Source organism: Somniosus microcephalus, chromosome 10, assembly GCF_052327205.1.
Source record: "Somniosus microcephalus isolate GS21.2 chromosome 10, FLI_Smic_1.0, whole genome shotgun sequence".
In the NCBI taxonomy this organism is placed as follows: Eukaryota; Metazoa; Chordata; class Chondrichthyes; order Squaliformes; family Somniosidae; genus Somniosus; species Somniosus microcephalus.
In genome coordinates, this window is record NC_140996.1 from 177,235,663 (window position 1) to 177,254,540 (window position 18,878).

The window sequence follows — 18,878 nt, forward strand, 5'->3', positions numbered from 1 at the left end:
GGTGGGGAGGAGAGGAGGGAGGGTGGGGAGGAGAGGGGGAGGGGTGGGGAGGATAGAGGGGGGGAGGGTGTGGGGAGGAGAGGGGGGAGGGGTGGGGAGGAGAGGGGCGAGGGGGAGCCACCAAATTTTGGAAACACCTAAAATGAGCAACCCCCACTGCTATCATTACGAAGCCCTGAAATGCCAAGAGAGGACCATAAAGAAGAATACCCCCAGTCAACTAGTCCTGGGACTCAGTGAAAGTTACTACTAACAATAACCAGCCCCAGGACAGTGACATCGTAACACAGAGAATTCGACCCAACACAATCGTCACTAAGCAAAAGGAAAAATATCTGTCAAATTGGGCAGAAACAACAAAAAACCCAAAACAAACTCAATTGCTACTTGGCCCTAAACAGACAATACAACATGGCTGATTACCTGACCATGGTTAAGGATAGCAAACTGAGAAAACCTTGACAATGTACAGACTTAGTGAACATATCCTGGCCATCGAAAAGCAGACACAGGCTACCAAGAGAGGACAGGATATGCTGTCACTGCAGTCAGGGAGTGGTGGAGGACAGAGATGCACTTCCTCACCGCTTGTAGAAAATATCAGGGCATAAGGGAGAATTTCTACCCAAAATTCACAAAAATATGCCCTGAATCAGAAATGTGAATGACGACCAGAAACTCCCATACCTACTCGGGGAACAGTGAAATTGTGTAACCTTAGCGGCACACTATGTTACAGCTTGCCATAAACAGAGGGACAACCATTAAATCTTAGAAGAGTATACACAAATTATATGAATGTGTATTTATACACTCAGGGATATATCTGTTTATACACTGTATGGATAGACCTGCATTTATGTGTTCAACCATAAATGTTTTCGATGCTTTGGCAACATAAGATGTACCTTGTCATCATGCCAATAAAGCGATTTGAATTGATTGATTGGGAAGCGAGGAGGGGAGGGGGGGAGACGAGGAGGGGGGGGAGGCGAGGAGGGGGGGGGGAGGCGAGGAGGGGGGGGGAGGCGAGGAGGAGGGGGGGAGGCGAGGAGGAGGGGGGGGAGGCGAGGAGGGGGGGAGGCGAGGAGGGGGGGGGAGGCGAGGAGGGGGGGGAGGCGAGGAGGGGGGGGAGGCGAGGAGGGGGGGGGGCGAGGGGGGGGGAGGCGAGGGGGGGGAGGCGAGGAGGGGGGGAGGCGAGGAGGGGGGGAGGCGAGGAGGGGGGGAGGCGAGGAGGGGGGGAGGCGAGGAGGGGGGAGGCGAGGGAGTGGGGGAGGCGAGGAGGGGGGGAGGCGAGGAGGGGGGGAGGCGAGGAGAGGGGGAGGCGAGGGGGGGGGGAGGCGAGGGGGGGGGAGGCGAGGAGGGGGGAGGCGAGGAGGCGAGGAGGGGGGGGAGGCGAGGAGGGGGGGAGGCGAGGAGGGGGGGAGGCGAGGAGGGGGGGAGGCGAGGAGGGGGGGAGCGAGGAGGGGGGGAGGCGAGGAGGGGGGGAGGCGAGGAGGGGGGGGAGGCGAGGAGGGGGGAGGCGAGGAGGGGGGGAGGCGAGGAGGGGGGGAGGCGAGGAGGGGGGAGGCGAGGAGGGGGGAGGCCGAGGAGGGGGGGGAGGCGAGGAGGGGGGAGGTGAGGTGGGGGGGAGGCGAGGAGGGGAGGTGGGGGGAGGGGGGGAGGCGAGGTGGGGGGAGGGGGGAGGCGAGGAGGGGAGGTGGGGGGGAGGCGAGGGAGGGGAGGTGAGGAGGGGAGGTGGAGGAGGGGAGGCGAGGTGGGGGGAGGCGAGGTGGGGGGGAGGCGAGGTGGGGGGGAGGCGAGGGGGGGGGGGAGGCGAGGAGGGGGGGGAGGCGAGGAGGGGGGGGAGGCGAGGAGGGGGGGAGGCGAGGAGGGGGGAGGCGAGGAGGGGGGGAGGCGGGGAGGCGAGGAGGGGGGGAGGCGAGGAGGGGGGAGGCGAGGAGGGGGGGAGGCGAGGAGGGGGGGAGGCGAGGAGGGGGGAGGCGAGGAGGGGGGGGGAGGCGAGGAGGGGGGGAGGCGAGGAGGGGGGAGGCGAGGTGGGGGGGAGGCGAGGAGGGGAGGTGGGGGGAGGCGAGGAGGGGAGGTGGGGGGGAGGCGAGGAGGGGAGGTGGAGGAGGGGAGGCGAGGTGGGGGGGGAGGCGAGGTGGGGGGAGGCGAGGAGGGGAGGTTGGGGGGGAGGCGAGGTGGGGGGAGGCGAGGAGGGGAGGTGGGGGGGGAGGCGAGGTGGGGGGAGCGAGGAGGGGAGGTTGGGGGGGAGGCGAGGTGGGGGGGAGGCGAGGTGGGGGGAGGCGAGGTTGGGGGTAGGCGAGGTGGGGGAGGCGAGGTTGGGGGGGAGGCGAGGAGGGGGGGAGGCGAGGTGAGGGGGAGGGGAGGGGAGGGGGGTGAGGGGAGGCGAGGAGGGGAGGGGGGAGGGAGGGGGGGAGGCGAGGAGGGGGGCGAGGGGAGGGAGGGGAGGCGAGGAGGGGGAGGGGGGAGGTGAGGAGGGGGGAGGGGAGGTGGGGGGCAGGCGAGGAGGGGAGGGGAGGGGAGGAGAGGAGGGGGAGGTGAGGAGGGGGGGAGGAGAGGAGGGGGGAGGGGAGGAGGGGGGAGGGGAGGAGGAGGAGGGGGGAGGGGAGGAGGGGGGAGGGGGGGAGGAGGGGAGGGGGGGAGGAGGGGAGGAGGGAGGAGGGGGGAGGGGAGGGGAGGGGGGAGGGGAGGGGAGGGGGGGGAGGGGAGGAGGGAGGGGAGGGGAGGGGGGAGGAGGGAGGGGAGGGGGGAGGAGAGGAGGGGGGAGAGAGGAGGGAGGGGGGGGAGGCGGGGGGGGAGGGGAGGCGGGGGGGAGGGGGGAGGGGAGGCGGGGAGGGGAGGGGGGAGGCGGGGAGGGGAGGTGAGGAGGGGAGGGGGCGGAGGCGAGGAGGGGAGGGGGGAGGCGAGGAGGGGAGGGGGGGAGGCGAGGAGAGGAGGGGGGGAGGCGAGGAGAGGAGGGGGGGAGGCGAGGAGAGGAGGGGGGGAGGCGAGGCGAGGAGGGGAGGGGGGAGGCGAGGAGGGGAGGGGGGAGGCGAGGAGGGGAGGGGGGAGGCGAGGAGGGGAGGGGGGAGGCGAGGAGGCGAGGAGGGGGGGAGGCGAGGAGGGGGGGAGGCGAGGAGGGGGGGAGGCGAGGAGGGGGGAGGCGAGGAGGGGGGGAGGCGAGGAGGTGGGGGGAGGCGAGGAGGGGGGGAGGCGAGGAGGGGGGGAGGCGAGGAGGCGAGGAGGGGGGGAGGCGAGGAGGGGGGGAGGCGAGGAGGGGGGAGGCGAGGAGGGGGGAGGCGAGGAGGGGGGGAGGCGAGGAGGGGGGGAGGCGAGGAGGGGGGGAGGCGAGGAGGGGGGGAGGCGAGGAGGGGGGGGAGGCGAGGAGGGGGGGAGGCGAGGAGGGGGGGAGGCGAGGAGGGGGGGAGGCGAGGAGGGGGGAGGTGAGGTGGGGGGGGAGGCGAGGAGGGGAGGTGGGGGGGAGGGGGGGAGGCGAGGAGGGGAGGTGGGGGGGGAGGCGAGGAGGGGAGGTGAGGAGGGGAGGTGGAGGAGGGGAGGCGAGGTGGGGGGGAGGCGAGGTGGGGGGGAGGCGAGGAGGGGGGGGAGGCGAGGAGGGGGGGGAGGCGAGGAGGGGGGGGAGGCGAGGAGGGGGGGAGGCGAGGAGGCGAGGAGGGGGGAGGCGAGGAGGGGGGGAGGCGAGGAGGGGGGGAGGCGAGGAGGGGGGAGGTGAGGTGGGGGGGAGGCGAGGAGGGGAGGTGGGGGGGAGGCGAGGAGGGGAGGTGGGGGGGGAGGCGAGGAGGGGAGGTGGAGGAGGGGAGGCGAGGTGGGGGGGGAGGCGAGGTGGGGGGGGAGGCGAGGTGGGGAGGTGGGGGGGAGGCGAGGAGGGGAGGTTGGGGGGGGAGGCGAGGTGGGGGGAGGCGAGGAGGGGAGGTGGGGGGGAGGCGAGGTGGGGGAGGCGAGGAGGGGAGGAGGGGGGGAGGCGAGGAGGGGGGGAGGCGAGGTGGGGGGAGGCGAGGTTGGGGTAGGCGAGGTGGGGGGAGGCGAGGTTGGGGGGGAGGCGAGGAGGGGGGGAGGCGAGGTTGGGGGGGAGGGGAGGGGGGGAGGGGAGGCGAGGAGGGGAGGGGGAGGGAGGGGGGAGGCGAGGAGGGGGGCGAGGGAGGGAGGGGAGGCGAGGAGGGGGAGGGGGGAGGTGAGGAGGGGGGGAGGGGAGGTGAGGAGGGGGGGAGGGGAGGTGGGGGGGAGGCGAGGAGGGGAGGGGAGGGGAGGAGAGGAGGGGGAGGTGAGGAGGGGAGGAGGGGGGGAGGAGAGAGGGGGGAGGGGAGGAGGGAGGAGGGGGGAGGAGGGGGGAGGGGGGGAGGAGGGAGGAGGGGGGAGGGGGGGAGGAGGGGAGGGTGGGAGGAGGGGAGGAGGGGGAGGGGAGGGGAGGGGGGGAGGGGAGGGGAGGGGGGGAGGGAGGGGAGGGAGGAGGGAGGGGAGGGGAGGAGGGGAGGGGAGGGGAGGGGGGGGGAGGGGAGGGGGGGAGGGGGGGGGGAGGGGAGGGGGGGAGGGGAGGGGGGAGGAGAGGAGGGGGGGGAGGAGAGGAGGGGGGGAGGAGAGGAGGGGAGGGGGGGGAGGCGGGGAGGGGAGGGTGAGGGAGGGGGGGCGGAGGCGAGGAGGGGAGGGGGGAGGCGAGGAGGGGAGGGGGGGAGGCGAGGAGAGGAGGGGGGGAGGCGAGGAGAGGAGGGGGGGAGGCGAGGCGAGGAGGGGAGGGGGGAGGCGAGGAGGGGAGGGGGGAGGCGAGGAGGGGAGGGGGGAGGCGAGGAGGGGAGGGGGGAGGCGAGGAGGGGAAGGGGGAGGCGAGGAGGGGAAGGGGGGGAGGCGAGGAGGGGAAGGGGGGAGGCGAGGAGGGGAGGGGGGAGGCGAGGAGGGGAGGGGGGATGCGAGGAGGGGGGGAGGCGAGGAGGGGAGGGGGGGAGGCGAGGAGGGGAGGGGGGAGGCGAGGAGGGGAGGGGGGAGGCGAGGAGGGGAGGCGAGGAGGGGAAGGGGGAGGCGAGGAAGGGAGGGGGGAGGCGAGGAGGGGAGGGGGGAGGCGAGGGGAGGGGGGGAGGAGGCGAGGAGGGAGGGGGGAGGCGAGGAGGGAGGGGGGAGGCGAGGAGGGAGGGGGAGGCGAGGAGGGAGTGGGGGAGGCGAGGAGGGAGGGGGGGAGGCGAGGAGGGAGGGGGGAGGCGAGGGGAGGAGGAGGGAGGGGGGGAGGCGAGGAGGGAGGGGGGGGAGGCGAGGAGGGAGGGGGGGAGGCGAGGAGGGAGGGGGGGGAGGCGAGGAGGGAGGGGGGAGGCGAGGAGGGAGGGGGGGAGGCGAGGAGGGAGGGGGGGAGGCGAGGAGGGGGGGGGAGGCGAGGAGGGAGGGGGGAGGCGAGGAGGGAGGGGGGGAGGCGAGGAGGGAGAGGCGAGGAGGGAGGGGGAGGCGAGGAGGGAGGGGGGAGGCGAGGAGGGAGGGGGGGAGGCGAGGAGGGAGGGGGGGAGGCGAGGAGGGAGGGGGGAGGCGAGGAGGGAGGCGAGGAGGGAGGGGGGAGGCGAGGAGGGGGGGGAGGCGAGGAGGGAGGGGGAGGCGAGGAGGGAGGGGGGAGGCGAGGAGGTAGGGGGAGGCGAGGAGGGAGGGGGGAGGCGAGGAGGGGGGAGGGAGCGGGGGAGGCGAGGGGGGGAGGGGGAGGCGAGGGGGGGAGGCGAGGGGGGGAGGGGGGAGGCGAGGGGGGAGGTGGGGAGGGGAGGGGGGAGGCGAGGGGGAGGCGAGGCGAGGCGAGGGGGGAGGCGAGGCGAGGCGAGGGGGGAGGCGAGGCGAGGGGGGGAGGCGAGGCGAGGCGAGGGGGGGGAGGCGAGGCGAGGGGGGGAGGCGAGGCGAGGGGGGGGAGGCGAGGCGAGGGGGGGAGGCGAGGCGAGGAGGGGGGAGGCGAGGCGAGGGAGGGGGGAGGCGAGGTGAGGGGGGAGGCGAGGCGAGGGGAGGGAGGGCGAGGCGGGGGAGGGCGAGGCGAGGGGAGGGCGAGGCGAGGCGAGGGGAGGGCGAGGCGAGGGACGGGGGGAGGGCGAGGCGAGGGAGGGGGGAGGGCGAGGCGAGGGGGGGGGAGGGCGAGGCGAGGGGGTGGAGGGCGAGGGAGGGGGGGGGAGGGCGAGGGAGGGGGGGGAGGGCGAGGCGAGGGAGGGGGGGGGAGGGCGAGGCGAGGGAGGGGGGCGGGGTGGAGGCAAGGATGGGGAGGGGGGCGTGGGGAGGGGGGCGTGGAGGGGGAGGCGAGAGAGTGGGGGTTTGAAGTAGGCCTTGTTTGAAATCTTGTCATTCTTTTTGTGTGTAGGACCCAGACAGGTTCCTCCGCCCGCGCAGTCCTCCAGTATCCCGGCATGCACCATCAGGAAGATCGGCAACTTCCGCAAAGCTCAACGTGAGGCGAGCTGCAGGAAACCCGCGGAATTGATGATTAATTTAAAACGAACGAGCGGCGGGCAACTTCTGTGACTGATCAATTGCGCCCGATCTGATGCTAGGCCCTAGCCGGGTGTCAGTTAACAGCTATCTTGGCCTTTCGCCGGCTTTGGGTGTTGGATTTAATTCCCCCGCCTGTGGGTGCGAGGCCTGTGGCTCCCGAGCCCTGTCTGCAGCCCGGAGAAGGCGGCGCCGTCCGGCCAGCGGGGGCGGGGAGAGAAATCAAGGCGACCTTTCAGCTTTAATTCGTCAGTAAATAGACCATGACAACTGGCTTTGGGTTCGGTACCGCGGGCGGTACCACCACCGGCGGCTTCACCCTCGGAGCTCCCAGGTACATGTTCTGCACACTGATCCGGTGCGCGCCTCCCATCTGCGGCAGGCCTTCCTTGGTCTGTCTCATTTTAACCCGGACCTCTTTCACTCTTGGAGGGGCTGGCGGGTTGAGGCTGTGAGCAGACCTGTGTCTGAGTAACTAACGCGTGCACTTGACCGTATAATAAACACCACGGCTTATATTCCAATAAGTAACCCTCCATTAGCCATTTATGGTCGGTTTGAAAAATCTTATAATCTCACCACCCTTACTGATTTGTTTTTATTTGAACTTTTGGTTACATTCTGAGCCAATACACCAGACTTGCTCCTGCCCTTTAAATTGAGTCAAACTTTTCTAGTGTGGAGGGGGGCAGATGGAGAAAAGATAACGTTTTGAAGATATAGATTTGTCATTTAAATTTGTTGGTGTGTTTTTTAATGCATTTGCAAAGATTTTGTTCTGCCTTATTCCACTTTAAAGAACATAAAACACGGAAATCTATCTTGGTCTATACCACAGTGAAATAAGGACAAACTACAAATGCTGGAAACCTGAAATTGAAGCAGAAAGTGTTGGAAGTACACTGCAGACCAGTTATTAGCTTCTATAAAGAGAAAAGCTAGATTATGATGTAATTTCAACGTTTTCTGTTTTTATTTTAGATTATGCCACAGTTATCTTAGATGATTTATATCCCTTGATTTAGCATCAGAATCCCCAAATACTGGAAGCAATGGCTTGGCATCAATGTTCCTTGTAAGCTGTGCTTTGTTCTGCGCGGCCTGTTTCTTTTAGTGCGTAGTCCCTTCAAATTTCTGGTACATGCGCGGTATTTACAGTGGAGAAGCCGGTGAGCGGCTTGCGCAGGACCTTTCAGATTACTGCGAGGCCGTGCAGCTTAGAGGGAACATTGCTTGGCATAATCACCAATCCTGCTGTGTGGACTTTTATTATGTCATAAGAAATAGGAACAGGCTCCGCCATTCATTAAGATCATGGCTGATCTACCTCCACTCCCCTTCCCTTGCTTCCCTTAATATCCAAAAATCTATCGATCTGTCTTGCATATACTCAGCATCCACAGCGGTAGAGAATTCCAAAGATTCACAACCCTTTGAGTGAAAAAATTCTCATCTCAGTCCTAAATGGTCAGCCCCTTATTCTGAGACTGTGACCCCTAGTTGTAGACTCCCCAGCCAGGGGAAACGCCCTCCCAGCATCTACCCTGTCAAGCCCTGTAAGAATTTTATATGTTTCAATGAGATCACCTCTCATCTAAACTTCATGGGAATATAGGCTTGGTCGCCTCAATCTCTCCTCATAGGACAATCCCTCCATCCCAGGAATCAGTCTGGTGAATCTTTGTTGCACTCCCTCTAAGGCAAGTATATCCTTCCTTAGGTAAGGAGACCAAGACTGTACACAGTACTCCAGGTGTGGTCTCACCAAGGCACTATATAATTGCAGTAATCTAGGGAATTCTGGAAGATCCAAACTAATGCATCCACTATCTCTGTAGCCACCTTTTTTGAAACCCTAGGATGTAGGCCATCGGGTCCAGGGGATTTGTTGGCTTTTAATACCATTCATTTCTCCAGTGCTATTTCTTTACTAATACTAATTTCTTTAAATTCCTCATTCTCACTGGACCCTTGGTTCCCCACTATTTCCAGAATGTTTTTTGTGTCATCTTCTGTGAAGAAGCCGCTAATGGCTGTGTGAAGGGAGTGTGGGATGCCCAAGTGGCCAGAGTTGGAGGATCGCAGAGTTCTGGGAGGGTTGGAGGAGATTATCGAGATAGGGAGGGATGAGGCTATGGAGGAATTTGAACTCGAGCATGAGAATTTTGAAATCAAGGTGTTGATGGGTTAGGAGCCAATGTAGGTCAGCGGACATAGGGGTGATGGGTGAGCGGGACTTGGTGCGGGTTAGGATACGGGCAGCAGAGGTTTGGGTGAGCTCAAGTTTATGGAAGGTAGAAAAGGAAAAAAAAAAAGAAAGACTTGCATTTATATAGCACCTTTCACGACCACCGGACGTCTCAAAGTGCTTTACAGCCAATGAAGTACTTTTGAAGTGGTGTCACTGTTGTAATGTGGGAAACACAGCAGCCAATTTGCGCACAGTAGGCTCCCACAAACAGCAATGTGATATGACCAGATAATCTGTTTTTGTTATGTTGGTTGAGGGATAAATATTGGCCAGGACACCGGGGATAATTCCCCTGCTCTTCGAAATAGTGCCATGGGATCTTTTATGTCCACCTGAGAGGGCAGACGGGACCTCGGTTTAACGTCTCATCCGAAAGACGGCACCTTCGACAGTGCAGCACTGCCTCAGCACTGCACTGGAGTGTCAGCCTATCTTTATGTGCTCAAGTCCCTGGGTGGGACCCACAACCTTCTGACTCCGAGGCGAGTTTGCTACCAACTGAACCACAACTGACACTAGATGAGAGGCCGGCCAGGAGAGCATTGGAATAGTCCAGTCTCCCTGAAAGTCTCCACCTCCCTCTCTTCCTTTAAGATGCTTCTTTGACTAAGTTTTTGTCTATCCCACTTAATCTTTCCTTCTTTGGCTCAGTGTCTGTTTTTCCTTCTGCCTCTGTGAAGCGCCTTCATTACCTGTGCTTTATAAATACAAGTTATATAATTTTCCAAAGCGCACGCGATTCAGTAATGATCCCTTTTTAGATTAAGAAATTGAAAATGTAACTCCATTATTTAAGAAAGATGAGAGAGAAAAAACAGGAAATGATCGACCTGGTGACCTAACATCTATTGTGGGGAAGTGATTGCAATCTGTAATGAAGGACAGAGTGAGTGAGCACTTTGAGAAATTTGAGCTGATTAGAGAGAGCCAACATGGATTTGTAACGGGTAGGTCATGTCTAAACGAACCTAATTGAATTTTTTTGAGGACGTATCTGCAGTAGTAGATGGGGAATGTCTATGGACCTCGAGAAGGCATTTGAAAAGATTCCACATAAGAGACTGTTAGCTAAAATTAAAGCTCATGGAATTGAAAGCAAATTATTGACCTGGTTAGACGCTAGAAGACAGAGAGTAGGGATAATTGGGTATATATTCGAGGTGGAAGGAAGTGACTAGTGGTGTCCCATAAGGATCTCTGCTGGGGCCTCAACTACTCACTATATTAATGAGTTAGGTAACACAATAGAGAGCCATATATCCAAGTTTGCCGATGACACAAAGACTGGTATAGTAAGTAGTGTGCTATAGTAAGTAGTGTTGTTGGGAGCATAAAATTACAAAGTGACATTGATGGATTAAGTGAGTGGGCAAAACTGTGGCAGGTGGATTTCAACACGGGTAAGTGTGTCATCCATTTTGGAACAAAAAAGGATAGATCCAAGTATTATTTAAATGGTGAAAAGCTGGGAACGGTGGAGGTCCAAAGAGATTCAGGGGTCCATGTCGCCAACAATGTTCCCTCTTATTTTTTTTCATGCGCGGTCATTTTAACTGGCTGCGCGGCTCATTCAAATTTTAGCACATGTGCGGTTTCTTCCATATAAAAGCCGGTGAGTGGCCTGCACAGCCGCGCAACTTAGCAGGAACATTGGTAGTCATGTACAAAAAATGATCAAAAAGGCTCATGGAATGTTAGCCTTTATAACTAGAGGGCTAGAATATAAAGGGGAGGAAATTTTGCAACAGCTATACAAAGCCCTGGTTAGACCACATCTGGAGTACTGTGTACAGTTCTGGTCACCGCACCTATGAAAGAATAAACTAGCCTTGTATTTCCGGAATGTAGAAGGTTAAGGGGTGATTGAAAGGAATTGATGGGGGGTAAATAGACAAGCTTTTTCCACTAGTGGCAAGGGGACATGATCTTAAATTCAGAGCCAGGCCATTCGGAGAAGAGTTAGGAAACACTTCTTCACACAAAGGGTGGTAGAAGTGTGGAACTATCTCTCTCAAAAAGCAGTAGATACTCGCTGAATTAATAATTTTAAATTTGACATTGATAGATTTTTGCTAGACAGGGATGTAAAAGGATATGGAGCCAGTGTAGGTGGATGGAGTTAAGATACAGATCAGCCATGATCTCATTGAATGGTTGAACAGGCTCGAGGGGCTGAATGGCTTACTCCTGTTCCTATATAATATTGACACTGTCCAATTTTAGCCTCAAATTATAATTACCTTTGCGCCATGGTTTCACATCAGTAAGAAATGGGTTAAAACTGTCTGTAATTTTACCTGGGAACCTTAAAATCCAGCAGAAAGGTATAAAGAAAAGTATTTCATCCCATCAGTCTAGGCTGGATTCTAGAAGTTGAAGAACAGTTCTAATCACTGCATCACTCACGTTCACCTAAGTGTATTTGATATTCTAAGCTCTCCTTTACAAGTAATCAGTGTTGTAAGTCATGTGACGATGCAATATTCTAGTGCAATGCCTATATAGCAATGTAACCTTAACAGTGGTTGCGTGAATTGTACAGAATTAAAATCCAGTTTGAAGTAGTGTAATTCTAAAATAAAAGTTGTTCACGGCCAAACTAGGCTTTTACAGGTTATATAAACAATAATTCCTTGAAGTGTTCTGCTAGCTTTGCGATATGGAGATAGTTTGAATAAAGATTTTTTAGATAAAATGCAACAGCAAGATCCATGTAAATGTACAAGCAGAAATTATAAATATTGGTGAGTACCATCAACTAATGCTGTCTTTTCCAAATTAGTAATGGACTTCAATCTTAAAATGTGAAGGAAAATATATAATGGCCCAGAAATTCGGGTCGGGGGCTTCCCGCGGGTGCAAGCCCCCTGCACTTACCTTGCGCGCCGGCCGTTGTGCTGTGGGCCCCCGTGGAATTCCGATCCTGGGCCTGCTCCAACTGCCGGCGCGCAGTGCTTGCGTATCCCAGGGGCGCAGTTAGTTCGATGCGTCCCCTGGGATCACGTGGGCCATGGAGAGCCAATCGGAGCAGGGAATGCTTCATTCATAAGTCTGACAGGAAGGGCTGTCAAGACTTATAAATACAATGGCCCCAAAACAGCACTAAATCTTCAAATAAATTTTTTTTTAATCACATTTTTTAAATAAACTATAAATTACATGAAAACTATTTTAAACAATTAAAATTTTTGAAAAAAATAATTTTATTTTCTAATGGAGCTAAAAATAAACAACTTGCTTTAAAGTATTTAAAAATAATAAACCTATGGAAAAAATGTTTTAATTTTAATTAATTCACCACTTACCTTGTAAAAAGCAGGCCTTACGCCTGCTTTTTACATGTCTAACTTCTGGAGACTTACCTTCCTGGGAAAACCTGTATAAATTTTTTTTTTTAAAACCACGAAGTTCGATGCGCACGTGCAGCCTCCCCCGCGCACGCGTTCGACCTCTTAACCCCTCCTTTCAGGGGAATGGAAGTGCCGGTTTCCCGTGCGTGCGCAGTGCATGCACGAAACCAGCACTTCCATTGGGACTACGGGTGAGTACCCCGTGCCTACTCACCTGTGGAGACCCGAATTTTTGGGCCAATGAAATTAGTGTTGTATTGGAGCAATCTTATTGGCCAATAGTAATCATGTTATCCCTTTGAATTCCGACCACTTCTTTCTAGATATCTCATTGGCCAGCAGTGATCGTGTACTCTCTCAAATGTTAGTAACAGTTTTCAGCACTATTGTTGGTCAGTATACATCATGCTGCTTTGTTTTTCAAGCAATCTCATTGGCTGCAGGTAAGATTGTGACTGATGTGTGCCTGATTGGCAGGACTCTGGATCAATGCTGGTAAATGTAGTGATTTGCCAGGTTTGTGTTTATATGGTAATGATGGTTGGCTCCCTCTCGGCTGTTTGATTTTGTTCACCTAGATTTTCTCTCTATTGTCCTAGATCCATTTGCTCACATTTCAGCTCTCAAGGTTCCTGTTCATCAAATTCCACTCTCCTGGATCCATTTACTTCTTTTCCATCTCTCTTATTCAGATTCTTGGTAACTAGCTTCTGTTCTGCTCTTGTAGCCATGTGTTCATCTGGCTGGCCCGCTTAAGCTTCTGATCAGTGGTGACCTCCAGGATACTGATGATGGTGGGTGGGGTGGGGGGGATAGGACAATATTGAAAGTCAGAGGATGATGGTTGGTCGTTTACATTTTGAAGATGGCATGCCACTTGTGTGGCACGAATGTTACCTGTCACTTGCCAGCTCTAGATTGGATGTTGTCCAGGTCCTGCTGAAGACTAGCGTAGGCTGCTGCATTAGTACGATAGCAAAATACTGTAGATGCTGGAAATCCGAAATAACAACAGAAAATGCTGGAAAAACTCAGCGACTCTATTTTCTCTCCACGGATGTTGCCTGGCCTGCTGAGTTTTTCCAGCATTTTCTGTTATTTAGGCTGCTGCATTATTGGAGGAGTTGTGAATGGAGCTGAACACTAGAGATTCATCTACTAGCAGCCCCACTCCTGACCTTGTGTCGGAGGGAAGGTCATAGATGAAGCAGTTGAAGACGGTTGGACTGAGGACGTTCCCTTGAGGAACTCCTGCACCATGACTTGGGTTGCAATCTGTCAACCATGGCAATTGTCCTGTGTGTCTAGTATGACTGGAGCCACTGGAGCATTTTCCTGTTAACCCTGACTGACCTCCATTTTACGAGGGCTCTATGGTGCCATACTCTGTCAAATGCTGCCTTGATGTTAAGGGCATCTACTCTTGCCTTTCCTTGGGCATTCAAGAATGAGCAATAAATGTGGCTTTGCCAGAACTGCTCGCATCCCAAGAACAAATAGAATTAAAAAAGAATTTAATGGACCATCAGTAGAATGGTTAGTAATAATAATTTGTGTATTACTGATTAGTAATGTGGAGCGCTTGCTCAGCTGTTCCAAAACACTTTTGTGAAATATATTATTTGAATTGTTCTGATTTAGGCTGGACGGAATCGGCCTTTTCATGATCTAAATGTTTGGAGCATAGCTATAATTGGATGTCTAGCTTTTCTCTCCCATTGGTTGCAAGTGTTTTAAGTTGACTTCTATGCCCAGTTTGCTGACCTGTGCTCCCATTGAGTGTTTATTTTGTGCTGGGCGCAGACTGTCTCAATTGCAGGGCTATCGTCTCAGATGTGACCATGATTTTGGAAGGAATACAATATCATCACTAGGATTTCAGTAAAGCATAATGGTGGTTACATGCTTGTGTGGATTTTTTGTGCGGTGTCCATCTGAATTACCCCCACCCTAGCAGTGCAGCTGTAGATTTTGTTCTTCTATGACATATTGCATCTAGAGAAAGCACTCGGAGCTGAGTAATGCAGGGTATATACAGGTTGTCACTGATGTTGGAAGCAATTTGAGTAGATGAATTTTACAAAATAGTTACTTGTAAAATATATCCTGATTAATGGCTACTTTTAGTTACCGATCTCTAACATTTTACTAATTCAGATTTATTGTATTTCCAACATTTCAGTTTTTTAATTTCTTTTTTTCTTCTTTCTAATTTCTCCCATTTTCTTGTTTTCCCCTTCCATTGTCTTTGCTATTTCCATGTTCTTTGTTTTCTTAATGTCTTCCTGACTGAGGTGTTCTTTTATATAATTGAACAATATCTTGCTTTTCATTTAAGCAGGTTGGAAGTCACCCATTAATTTCATTTGATTGGAGTATCGGTTGGTTTCGACACCCTTATTTTCTGATGCTTGTTTATCTTTGATTTTTCATTTCTGCAGAAGGGTTCTTCCTGAAATGATAGAAACCTGTCTTTTCTCGCAACAGATGCTTACTAACCTGCTGTGCATTTCTACCATTTTCTGTTTTTGTTTCAGATTCCTAGCATCTACAGCTTTTTGTTAGTGTGATATATTATTTTTCTTGTGTATCTTCTTTGATTTATATAAGGTTATGTCATAAAATGCTATGGTGGCTGCAGAATATCCATTAATACTTTATATGGTTGGGAAATGTCTTGTTAGCTCTGGAATTCAAAACATTTGTTCCACTTATTTATTCCTCTCCCTGGCAACTGTTTGAGGATCAACCAGACTGTTTGTAACCTTGGTGTCATATTTGACCTCAATGAGCTTCCAACCACTTCTCTGCGCCATCACCAAGACCACCTTTATTCCTACCTCCGGAACTTCGCCCGACTCCACCCCTGCCTCAGCTCATCTGCTGCTGAAACCCTCATCCATGCCTTTGTTACCTCTAGACTTTACTATTCCAACGCACTCCTGGCTGGCCTCCCACATTCTACTCTCCGTAAACTTGAGGTCACCCAAGACTTGGCTGCCTGTGTCTTAACTCGCACCAAGTCCCATTCACCCATCACCCCTGTGCTCATTGACCCACATTGGCTCCCAGTTAAGCAACGCCTCGATTTTAAAATTCTCATCCTTGTTTTCAAATCCCTCCATGGCTTTGCCCTTCCAAATGTTTGTAATCTCCTCCAGCCCCCACAACCCTCTGAGATATCTGCACTCCTCTAATTCTGGCCTCTTGGGAATCCCCAATTTTAATTGCTCAACCATTGGTGGCAGCGCCTTCAGCTGCCAAAGCCCTAAACTCTGGAATTCCCTGCCTAAACCTCTCTACCTCTTTTTCCTCCTTTTTAAGATACTCCTTGAAACCTATCTCTTTGACCAAGCTTTTGGTCATCTGCCCTAATAGCTCCTTATGTAGCACTGTGTCAGATTTTGTTTGATAACGCTCCTGGGAAGCACCTTGGGATGTTTTACTACGTTAAAGGTGCTATATAAATACAAGTTGTTGTTTCTCTCAAAATTTGATCTGAATACCTTTTTTTTTTTTAAAAATTGAGCTTTTTTTCTTGTCCATATTGCAAACAACTGTGGAAATGCTTATCCTACAGTAGGTTATTTAAAACATACAAGTACAAAAGTGGTTAGCCTTCTGATCACTAACTGTTTGCCCTCCATTTTATTACAGCAATCCTGGTGGTACAGGAGGATTTAGTTTTGGAAATCTTGGTACCACAGCTGCAACCACAACCACAACTGCATCAACGTTTCCGGGCCTTGGGGGTGGACTGTTTGGGCAGAAGCAAGCTACTGGATTCTCGTTTGGAGCTACCTCAACAGGTAGACTAGAATTCTTATTGTAGATTTAGCCCCCAAATTTATGCTCGTCTGTATTGCTGAAGTAACCTTTATACCACAGAGACAGGACTTACAAGGTTGCAAATGCATGCTACAGCAGTACAGTGTTGTTCAGAACATGTAGACGGGTTTTTATTCAAAAATCAGTCTGGGAATCTTTGGTGATGATGCTGTCTGTGATTGTATTTATCCTACTGCTCTATCCATGTCCTGCCTTCAACCACTGTCTACTCTCACTCAAAACCCAACATGAATTTTGCTTGAGAATTTTTTCCATAGCTGCATATTCTGGAAGGAGATCAATGGACCAAAGGTTCGGATGAAGGCAATCCCATCTTGTGATCTTAGAAATTTCAATACAGTAGGAGGCCATTTGGCCCATCATGCCGTTTGCAACCAAATGAAAAGCAAAATACTGCAGATGCTGGAATTCTGAAATAAAAATGGAAAATGCTGGAAATACTCAGCCGGTCAGACAGCATCTGTGGAGAGAGGAACGCAGGGTTAACGTTTCAGGTCGATGACCTTTCATTGGAGCTGTTTTTTTCCACTGTTTTACCCGGGAAAGAGTGTTTGTGGTCCTAGACGGAAGTATGGGAGGAAGTGAAAGAGCAGGTCTTGTATTTCCTGAGATTACGTGGGATGGTGCTGGGGGAGGAGGAGATCAGACATTGGAGGAATGGACCAGGGAACAGTCCCTTCAGAATGCTGAAACGAAAGGAGAGGGGAAGATCCATACAGATTAGACGTTCTCACATTCCACTCCTGATCTGTGCTGGATTATCTGATCTCTGTCTGCGTGACAGTGGACTGACTTTAGTGTCCTCAGATTAGGGAGAGAAACGAACAAAAGTTTCCGGCTCCTGATCGCTTCTGTTGTTTGACCGTTTTTTTAAAATTACAGGGACTACAACGGCGGCATCTACAGGACTAACTTTGGGTAAGTCTAATCAAGTGGCAAGGAACTTTGATAAGCTAGTCCGGAGGCTGTGTAAGAAAATAATTTTGGTAAATGTCCCCAGTACATTTCTTTCATTAAATATGACAGTTCATTTGCAATGTAATCTGGTCATCCTAATGATTTGATGTATTGTAACTTGTACTTGAGTCAGGACTTTATTCAATTTATTTTCTAGGAGCACCTGCAACTACAACTGCAACTGGTTTTGGTTTAGGATTCAACAAACCAGCTGGTTCAGCAACACCTTTTACAATGCCTATTGCACCATCTGCAGCAGGAGGACTGTGCCTTTCATCTGTACTGCCAACACCTACAGCAGGTAAAGGTTTGCAGACTTTGAACTTTGTTCTTTCTCATCATTGTGCTTCTGTGTGAGGGTATTCTGTTCACACTTAGATTTCCAACGGGTTTGCACTGCGTCTCTTGTTCCTCCTCCACCTTCCCAGGCTGAGTGCTTTTTTTTTTAAAAAATGACTTGTTCTACTAGACAATCTCTACCAGTACATTTTGTGCTGAACACTCGGGTAATATATTTCTGGAAAGATGTCAGGACATCTATGATACATATTTTGCACAGATTATATATTGGGTGTTAAAATGTTTCAAATCAGACAATTATTTTGGAAAATAGGAAATTTAATTTAAAAATACCTGTAAAAGTACATAAATGCCATAAACCTTGGCTTTTCATATAAAATACAGTCTATACAAATTTTTGTTGTGTAATTTGGACAAATTTTGACCAATTTATTGGAACTCTTGTTGGTGGGAAGTTTCAGTCTGTTTATTACAATTAACTGAAGTTTGAACTTTATAAAGTAAAATGTAATAAAAATACCAACAGGTACAACAAGCATTGCCTACCAGAAATAATAGACCCCTTTAATGTGTCTTATAGCCCTAACTTTGTAGGGGGAAGGGTGTAACTTGTAAAATGCATAAAGGCAAGCAATTCCAATTACAGGTTCTTTCACCAGTTTCAGATGGAGATGATACTAGGTCACCTTCAACAATGCAGACACACGGTGCATAATGTAACATGAGTTTTGACGCTTTCATGACTTTGTATGCCAGGTGCCGATGCTTGCTCAGCTGGTCTGTTTGTATACAGTCCTGACCAAGCACCTGTTGCAATTGGTGACCTATTAGGTTTGGCAATTGGAGCAACCTTACCAATGGCTATCATGGCAGTATGCATTGTAGTTAGAATGCAACTGTCCCAGTTGTCATGTAATTCCATATTGGGTGGGTTGCCATAATTTTCTATCGCCCCTTCATTTTTTTTGTGTGGCATGGCACAAAACTTTGAGTTGGCATAACTTCCACATGGTTTATCCCTACACCTAAGCACAAAGAGTATACTAATTGGCTACCCGATGTAGGATAGAGTCAAGACTAATACAGGTTACCGTGTAAATTTAAATTGAGCACATATGACAATATAGATTGTGAAAAAGTTTAAAAATTAATATAAATTTAAATCATAGACATAGATCGCCTACAGTTTTGGATAAGATTTTTCTTTTACATGATCAGAAATGTTCAGAAATATTTGACATTGAAGAATAAGCATTGTGAAAACCAATTTGGTTATTTTGAGATGGTTTCTTTCAGAACTTATTAATACCTAGTTCTCTGCAGGTTCTACAGGATTTGCGTTAAATTTAGGTGGAGCACCCACATCCACTGCAGCATTACCAACAGGCCTAACTTTGGGAGGGGCTTTGACTGGTTTAGGTAGTACCCTCTTTCAGGGTGCAAGCACCTCCACTGCAGGTCAGTATGGTATTCTAGATTGCCAGAGCTTTCACTGTTTCGTGTGTGTGTGTCTGTATGCAGCTTAGTTTGTTGTCCAATATATCAATTGAAGCTGAAAATACGATTTTCTAGAAACTGAGAGCCATATTCAGCTTTGTTTAGTGTGACATCAAAAAGACAGCCATGAAGAGGGATGGAATTTGAAGTTAATGCACAGTTTGGAAACCAGTTGTTTAAAAATTTGATATTTATGTGCTTTTAATGCTGCTTTAACTGTTACTGCCACATATTTTAGT

At 52.7% G+C, this 18,878-nt stretch overlaps 1 protein-coding gene across 7 annotated transcripts in view; it reads left to right on the top strand.

Annotated features, from left to right (window-relative positions):
- The first annotated feature begins 6,312 nt into the window (after positions 1-6,312).
- The window catches only part of nup58 (nucleoporin 58), a 102,233-nt gene continuing 89,667 nt past the window's right edge, over positions 6,313-18,878 (top strand). For 4 of the 7 annotated variants that reach the window (XM_085999227.1, XM_085999223.1, XM_085999220.1 and 1 more), the window contains exons 1-5: positions 6,349-6,769; positions 15,694-15,845; positions 16,768-16,803; positions 17,000-17,143; positions 18,466-18,600. In XM_085999227.1, coding sequence (XP_085855353.1) covers positions 6,699-6,769; positions 15,694-15,845; positions 16,768-16,803; positions 17,000-17,143; positions 18,466-18,600 — 538 coding nt within the window. In that variant the 5' untranslated portion in view covers positions 6,349-6,698. Of the gene's footprint in view, positions 6,770-15,693; positions 15,846-16,767; positions 16,804-16,999; positions 17,144-18,465; positions 18,601-18,878 lie in introns of all 7 variants that reach the window. The other 3 variants (XM_085999221.1, XM_085999224.1, XM_085999222.1) reach the window with 3 other exon arrangements.